The 7,417-nt window shown below is 56.7% G+C and overlaps 2 protein-coding genes across 2 annotated transcripts in view; one reads left to right on the forward strand and one right to left on the reverse strand.

Annotated features, from left to right (window-relative positions):
• Nucleotides 1-1,779: 1,779 nt before the first annotated feature.
• On the reverse strand, nt 1,780-6,018 carry ANAPC11 (anaphase promoting complex subunit 11). Its single transcript, XM_007959572.1, has 2 exons — nt 5,910-6,018; nt 1,780-1,925 (listed from the first exon to the last, which is right to left on the reverse strand). The coding sequence occupies exons 1-2, from the start codon at nt 6,016-6,018 to the stop codon at nt 1,780-1,782; spliced, it is 255 nt and encodes an 84-aa protein (XP_007957763.1).
• A 797-nt stretch (nt 6,019-6,815) lies between these two features.
• Nucleotides 6,816-7,417, forward strand: part of ALYREF (Aly/REF export factor) — a 5,722-nt gene continuing 5,120 nt past the window's right edge. Inside the window, exons 1-2 of the mRNA XM_007959805.1 lie at nt 6,816-6,961; nt 7,122-7,416. Coding sequence (XP_007957996.1) covers nt 6,816-6,961; nt 7,122-7,416 — 441 coding nt within the window. The remainder of the gene's footprint in view (nt 6,962-7,121; nt 7,417) is intronic.

Here is a 7,417-nt window from a genome sequence, read left to right on the forward strand (position 1 = left end):
AGGCGGTGCCGCCTGCGGCGCCGGGAGGAGGAAGGTGTGCGGGCGGCCGGCGCCGGGCGCGGGAAGTGCGCGGAGCGCAGAGGCCCCCTCTGGGTCTCCCCATGCCCAGGACGAGGCTGAGCCGGGTCGGCGCCCTGGGAGCCGGGCTGGCTCAAGCTGTAGCTTTCCCCAGCCTTCCTCTTGGGACACTGGCCCCGGCTGTGGCCTGGCTAGCCCAGGACCCAGGTCATCTGACCTGAGACATTAAAGCCCCTGGGTGTCCGGGGACATTGTTTTGTACCCACGAGAGAAGGCTCTACCAACAGGACCACCACTGGGCAGCCGAGGCCTCAGGAAAGGAGCTGATAGGAGGAAAGGGCAGCCGCCAGGCCCCAGTCCCTGTGGCCCTTGCCCTGGAATCAAGGCCCTTCCTATGTGTGTCTGTATCTGAGGTCCTGCTCCCACTCACTCAGCACATAGTCCAGCAAATGTTACGAGCCCAGAACGTTACATGTTACCGCCCAGGAAACCCCAGCCCCTAACATGCACAGGATGGGGCTGCCCTGGGCAGGTGGCCAGCTCACTCAGAAGGGCAAAGTGCTCCCAGAGGACCACACAGGCAGGTGGCACCCAGGCCCTCATGGGGGAAGGGCTGAGGGTCAAGGAGGGGAGGCCCATTAACCTCTGATAATGGGGTGGCTGGGCTCAGACCCAAAAGCACCGTTACCCAGGGTGGCAGGATACCTGAGAGGAGGGCAGGAGCGCGCTTTCCCTAGGACAGGTTCACAAGGCAGCAGGAGCCTACCAGAGTCTGGGGACAGGACCCGAGTGAGGCCCACCGCAGAGCTGGGGGTCCCATGACATCAGAACACCTCCATCAAGGAGGCCATGGGGGGTCCAAAGATCTCAGCCTTCCAAGTCCACCCTGGACTGCTGCCCTGCCTGCCGGTTGCCTGGAGGCCGCCTCGAGTAACCCAAGCTCTTTCACCTGGTGAGGGTGGGTCTCTGCACTGCATGTGAACTCCTGCTGCCACCTCAGGCGCCACCAGCCAGCTGGGGCCCAGGTAACTGTCTGCAGAGGCAGTGGGGTCCTGGGAGGCCGTGTCCTGTGTCATGTCAACCCTTCCCAACAGGGGAGCTGTGCTCCTCACTGACCTTACACCCACCCAACATGCTGGTCACAGACTTCCTGATGGAACCAGGAGCGTTGCTGGGCACTCATGCGTGAGGGAGCTCCATGCTCAGTCACGGTCCTCCAGTTGGAAGGCACCTGCCAGCTGAGACCTGGTCCCCGGTTCTCCCAGCTCACAGCCTGTGAGTCAGCCTGGCCAGCCCCAGGTGCCTGTGGGAATGTTTATTCATGAGAATTTTAATATCGAAGCACCAAGAAAACAGATCCTGGAGGCCTCTGGCGAGACGCAGAGAGTTTAATGAACTTTACCTACTTGATAAATCATCAGCTTACCACAGGAAAACAAACACTGTCCTTGTTTCAACCTCATCAGTCAGGAGAGGGCTGTTCCTGTGGGAAGGGTCTAAGGGGGCAGTGAGGCCAGGCCAAGCTGGGGACTAGGGGGCTGCTCCCCTGGGCATGGAGCAGTGGCTCCAGGTGGAACAGGACTGAGGGACAAAGCCCCAGGCACAGAGCTGAGGGGTCATGAGTCCCAGCTGAGCGTGGAGGTGGGGGGCGGCGAGTCCGGGCTGAGCGTGGAGGTGGGGGGCGGCGAGTCCGGGCTGAGCGTGGAGGTGGGGGGCGGCGAGTCTGGATGCGGCAGCATGGGTGCAGCGCCCGGGGGCGGCTCACTCCTTGAACTTCCACTCCTGGCGGCACATGGGGCAGTGCTGCTGCACCTGCTGTGCGTGGAGCCACTTGAGGATGCAGTGCATGTGGAAGCAGTGTGAGCACTGACCCCACACCAGGGGGCAGTCGTCTCCGGGCACCTTACCTGCAGAGGGGAAGGGGCACAGTGGGGCTGGGCACTGTGGGGCAGGGTGGGGCGCAGCCCCCCAGCTGTGTCTAGGACAATAGTGCCCTCTTAAGGACACTTCCGGAGTGCTAAATCTGCCCGCTTTCTCAGGATGGGAACTGCCTGTGCCCCCGGCTACCACAGAAGGCAGAGTGAAGCAGCCGTAATGGAGGAAAAGTGATCAATGTGATTCTTAAGAGAGCTGCAGATGCCAACTTTGCAAACAGCCTGAGCACAAGGAGTCCCACACGCGAGGGTCTTGGGCCACCAAGCATCTCCTCCTCGGTCTCCCTGAGCAGTCCCCAGGACCTGACCATCACCTCTGCCCAACCCAGGGATCCCTGACTTCCATGGTCAGGGGAACGGCCGCCATGACAGCTTGTCGCCCTCTCTGCAGAAAATGTGTCTGCACCTTTAAAAGCCCTCTCCAGCATCAGGGAGCTCACTCTGGGGCCGTCCTGGCAAAGGCAGCTTATCTGATGACAAACACCCACACTCTGAGAGAGTATGCTCACTGGACGGAGTCGGCGGGTTCAACCACACGCTTTCTACCAGCTGCTGACCCCCATGGGCGTCCAGGACAGACGGTTCATCATGGCCTCAGCCACTCTGACATCAGCAAGAGCAGCCTGCTGTCCCAGACTGTGGCCTGCAGCCTGCAGCCTGCACTCGGACCTGCCACACTCTGCACGTCAGAATGGACGATCACTCAACAATCTGCATATCCAATGGTGGCAGTCTGTGTGTGCCCTACAGCAAGCAGTCGCCATTCTAACACAATCTGTATGGGATTTGAGTTCTAGAACCTGCCAGCGAGGCAGGGGCCAGGGGGCTGGTAGCTCTCTGGTGCAACCACTAACATAGGGACTCAACAGTACGCTCATACCCAGAGGCATGGCTCAGCCACCTTCCAGAAGTGGGTATCTTTCCTGCTCAGGAAATCACAAGAACTGCCCTGCAGGCTTCCGCTGTACCGACCCTTATGCAGGGCAACATAACAGGTGAAATCCAACCAGATCTCCAGTGATTTACTTACCAGACTCATCCGCTACTCAGCTGGCGTAAACATTTAATTGCTCAGCTTCTACTGGAAGGTTGAGTTCAAACCCAGCCCACCCAGCAGCTCCAAGGACCCTTCCATCTGTTTCTGTGAAGATTACAATGTAGGTTCTTAATGTAGTGCCTGGGGTTTCCGAAGCTGGCCAGCGGCCATCCGAGGCACAATGGGTCCATATTCACCAGGAACAACAGAGGAAGACGGTCAGGAACAGAAGGACATGGGACACACCAAAATGTGTGTCCACATGGCTGGGTCATGAGTCTCAGTGGTTGGGCAGTCATGTAATTATTCCCCATGACGTGATCTGATAGGATCAGCCAATCAGTTGTAAGGGGATTAGGGTGGGAACCAAAGAAAAAAACATAACACTGCCACTGAGTCCATTCTGACTCGCAGAACCCCTGCAGGACAGGACAGAACTGCTCCATAAGGCTTGCAAAGTTGTAAATCTTTATGGGCGCAGACTGCCTGACTGACTCATTTTTTCCCCATGGAGCTGCTGGTGGGTTCAAAACCACCAAACCTTTCAGTCAGCAGCTAAATGATTAACCACTGTGCCACCAGAACTGTCGTTGGGTGCCATGGAGTTGGTTCCAACTCCCACCAGCCTGATGTACCACAGCCTGATGTACCACAGCAGGGAACGCGCCTGGTCCTGTACCAGCCCTCACAGGCACTGCCAGTCCGTCACTGCAGCCACTGTGTCCGTGCATCTCGCTGCCCTTTCTCGCTGCCCTACTAAGCATGATGTTCTTCTCCAGGGATTGGTCCCTTCTGACAATGTGACCAAAGAACAAGAGACAAAGCCTGGCCATTCTTGCTTCTAAAACATTCTTCTGGCACATTCGATATTATTTGGTAACACCCCAATTCAAATGCATCAGTTCTGTGGTCTGCCTTACCGGGCAGGATATGCCTTTGATCAGGTCACAGCCCTGAACTGACACAAGGGGCGTTTCCCTGGGGTTTGGCCTGTGTCACATCTTATCTTACAAGAGATAAAAGGAGAGTGACTCTAGCAGAGAGTAGGGACTACGACCACCAAGAAAGGAGCTGGGAGAAGTGCCTCCTTTGGACCCAGGGTCTCTGCACCAGCAACCTCCTAGACCTGAGGGAAGACTGATGCCAAGACACACAAAGATCTCCAAGGAATGCCAGGTGCACAGATGCTGAAAGCAGACAACGATGTCCCCTCGGAGCTGACAGAGAGGATGCCACCCCTAGAGCTGGCAACCTGAATTTGGATTTCTATCCAAATAGAACTTAAACTGTGAGAGAATAAATTTGCTTACTGAAACCACCCACTTGTAGTATTTCTTTCATAGCAGCATTAGAGAACTAAGAATGTGCGGCCAGTTGCCTCCATGGGAACAACTGCCTCCTTTGCCAGGAGACGAGAGGAAATGGATGGTGCCCATCTACCGTTACTGCACTTCTGATCAAAATTCTACAGCAGAATTCTGATCAAAAGGGAGGAAATGAAGAACAGAATTAAGATTCTGTGCACTCCAGCCTTCACGGAGCCACGACGGGTGAACAAACTGAAAACTGTTACCTGGAGATAATCTTTAAACTAAACCAAAATAGCCCCCGAAATCTTCTTAGAACCAAACAATAGTTTAGCTGAACGAACTAAAAGTGTCTGCTCTGAGCTCTTAAGAACGATCTATGTGAAATCAAATCGACAACGGCAACTGGAAAGATTAGACAGGAACCTTGTTGTTGTTGTTGTTGTGTGCCGTCGAGTCGGCCCCGACTCATAGCGACCCCTCCTTGGGTTTCCGAGGCAGTATCACTACGGAAGTAGGATTGCCCAACCTTCCTTCCGAGGAGTGGCTGGTGGGTTTGAACCGCCAGCCGTCTGGTTAGCAGGCAAGTGTCTTAGCCACTATGCTACCAGAGCTCCCGACAGGAACCTTAGAGGTAGTGAATTGATACTAATGGGGGAGGAACGACTCAGACAAGGAGGGTAGGAATGGCGGCATAACTGGAAGATTGCCATCGGTGTCACAGACAATGCGTGGAGGAGTGCTGGACAGGTGGACGTTTTGTTGTGCATGTCCTCTACAACAACAAATTTTCTTCATTAAAAGAAAAAAATTACAGCCAGGAAACCTTGTAGGGGTAGGTCCACTCTGTCCCATGGGATTGCTGAGTCAGAACTGACTTTACTGTCCAACAATCAGCCAACACACCCAGGTCAGGAGACCCAATCATTGCTCCGAAGACCCCACCCCATTAGCCAAATCTGATCAAGATGTGTCAGTCCCCAAATCATGAGATCTGCTGGCCAAGCTTGGGAAAGCTCCAGCCACTGGGATAAAACGCCATCCCTTGGGTCCCATTGTACCAAGTCCTAGCAGGATTCTGGGGCCCCGGAAGGACAAAACTGCTCTACAACACAGAGCCTTAACAGTGACAGCATGTGGAGTGGGGCCCTGGCTCCAACCACCCAGCTGCAGAGGCAGTCGGGGCAGACTGCAGCAACTGGGACTAAGAGGAGGGGTAGGGTGACACTGGGGACTTACTGCCACAGGTAGATGTCACCACGGTGCCACGGGGAAGTTGGTGATGGGTATCAAGATGTAGCTGAAGGTGGATGAAGTGTGTGGGGTGAGGTGTCAAGATGCTGATAATGGGTCCAATGTCCTGATACCACTCTCCTTTTTGTTTGAAAATGTGCAAATAAAAAGTTTTAACATCTGATTTCATCCTTGCATTGCACAGCTGAGTGTGATTACAATGAAAGGCTGCACCCTTTTTTTTTTAAAACAAAACTGTGAGTTAGATTGTCATCCACACATGGGCCTGGCTTTTTGGATGTCAGCTCTTCAGGAATTAAAACCCAGGGATTGTGTCCAGAGGGGCTGAGGCCGAGCTCGGGGCAGAAAGGGGACACTCACAGTCTGGGCAGCAGCCATTGAAGGCCATCCGGCAGATGCCGCAGTTCTCGTCGTTGGCTACCCAGAGCCAAGTGGCCACACCATTCCAGCACTTGATCTTCACCCTCATGGTGGGGAGCCGTCAGGCTGAAGGAAGAGGAGGACCTTGCTAAAGGGTCTGCAGAGCTAGGGCACTTGGGCCCAAGAGAGTCAGCACCGCTGGGACTGCAGACCCCTCCTACAAGATGGCACCGTGGCAGAGGCAGTACTCTGTTGTCCAAAGACCTGTCTCCAAGGAAGGGAGCTCGGAGGCAGGGATCAGGTGCAAGGCGACAGGAGGCTCTCCAGTGTTCCGTGCACCTACCACAGGTGAGTAGTGCCTAAGGCATGTGACTGTAACCAGGAGGCTGGCGGTTCAAACCCACCAGCCACTCCTCGGAACGAAGGTTGGGCAATCTACTTCCGGGAGACACCGCCTCGGAAACCCCAGGACGGGTCGCTATGGGTCCGAACCGACTCCGCGGCAGGGATTCTGAGTTCTGTTGAGTCAAGGACCTGAAGTTCTATCCCGAAACTCACAAGGGCACACTGGCACGCGCTGCTGTCGTAGGCGCCGCGGGCTCGTAGCGACCCTCCGTACAACGGAACCAAACAGCGCCCGGTCCTGCGCCAGCCTCACCATCGCTGCTGTTGACTCCCACTAACCAACCGCCAAACTACTCAAACGAGAGTTGCCAAAAGAACGGGAGGGAGACCAAAATTCCCGCTCAGTGGGCGCCTTCGGCTCCAGAAAGAACGCCCCGCCAAAAATAATAAACCAGTGTGTATTCAGGGCTCCCACCTGCCTCGCGGCTTGTGACAGAACCAACGGCAAAGTGCCGAGGACCGAATGTTCAGAAACGGTGCACCGGGAGGCGTAGGTGGGAAATGGAGGCCACCTCCCAAAGGAGTCTGCTGTCACAGCGGACAAGCGGGGCCTCAACCGCCCTGTCTGCCTCGGCAACCCACCTTCACCCGGTCGCCGAGCCCAGCACCTACAGCCCCGAGAGCCCAGGCTTCCGCAGCGACGCCGGGTCGGCCCAGGGGAGACCGCGGAGATGCCACCCCCAACCCTCGGCAAGCAGCGCGGGGAAGGAGCGCCCCGCCCCAGGCCCCGCCCCCAACGGCTGCCGTCCAACCCTCGCACCTTGTGCGACCTAATCAACACGGCCCCGCCCGCCCGTCCGTTGGCAGCGCCGGCGTCCGCGCGGGAAGGTATAAAAACGACCGCGACCGCTGCCTGGCACCTTTCGAGAGCAGCCCGCTGAGCCCTGCTAGCTACTGCGCAAGCGTCGCTCTGCCCTGCGCTCTCGGCGTCCGGCTCGCAGCCAATCAGCAGGCGCTCCGAGGACGCGGCTCCGGAAGGCCCCTCACGGCGACGGAAGTGACGCGCCGGCGTGCTGACGCGCGGGCTCCAGCCGAGGCCGATTCCGCGCCCGCCATGGCCGACAAAATGGACATGTCCCTGGACGACATCATTAAACTGAACC

Source organism: Orycteropus afer, unplaced genomic scaffold (assembly GCF_000298275.1).
Source record: "Orycteropus afer afer isolate SDZICR_OR568_19922 unplaced genomic scaffold, OryAfe1.0 scaffold00018, whole genome shotgun sequence".
Taxonomy (NCBI): domain Eukaryota; kingdom Metazoa; phylum Chordata; class Mammalia; order Tubulidentata; family Orycteropodidae; genus Orycteropus; species Orycteropus afer.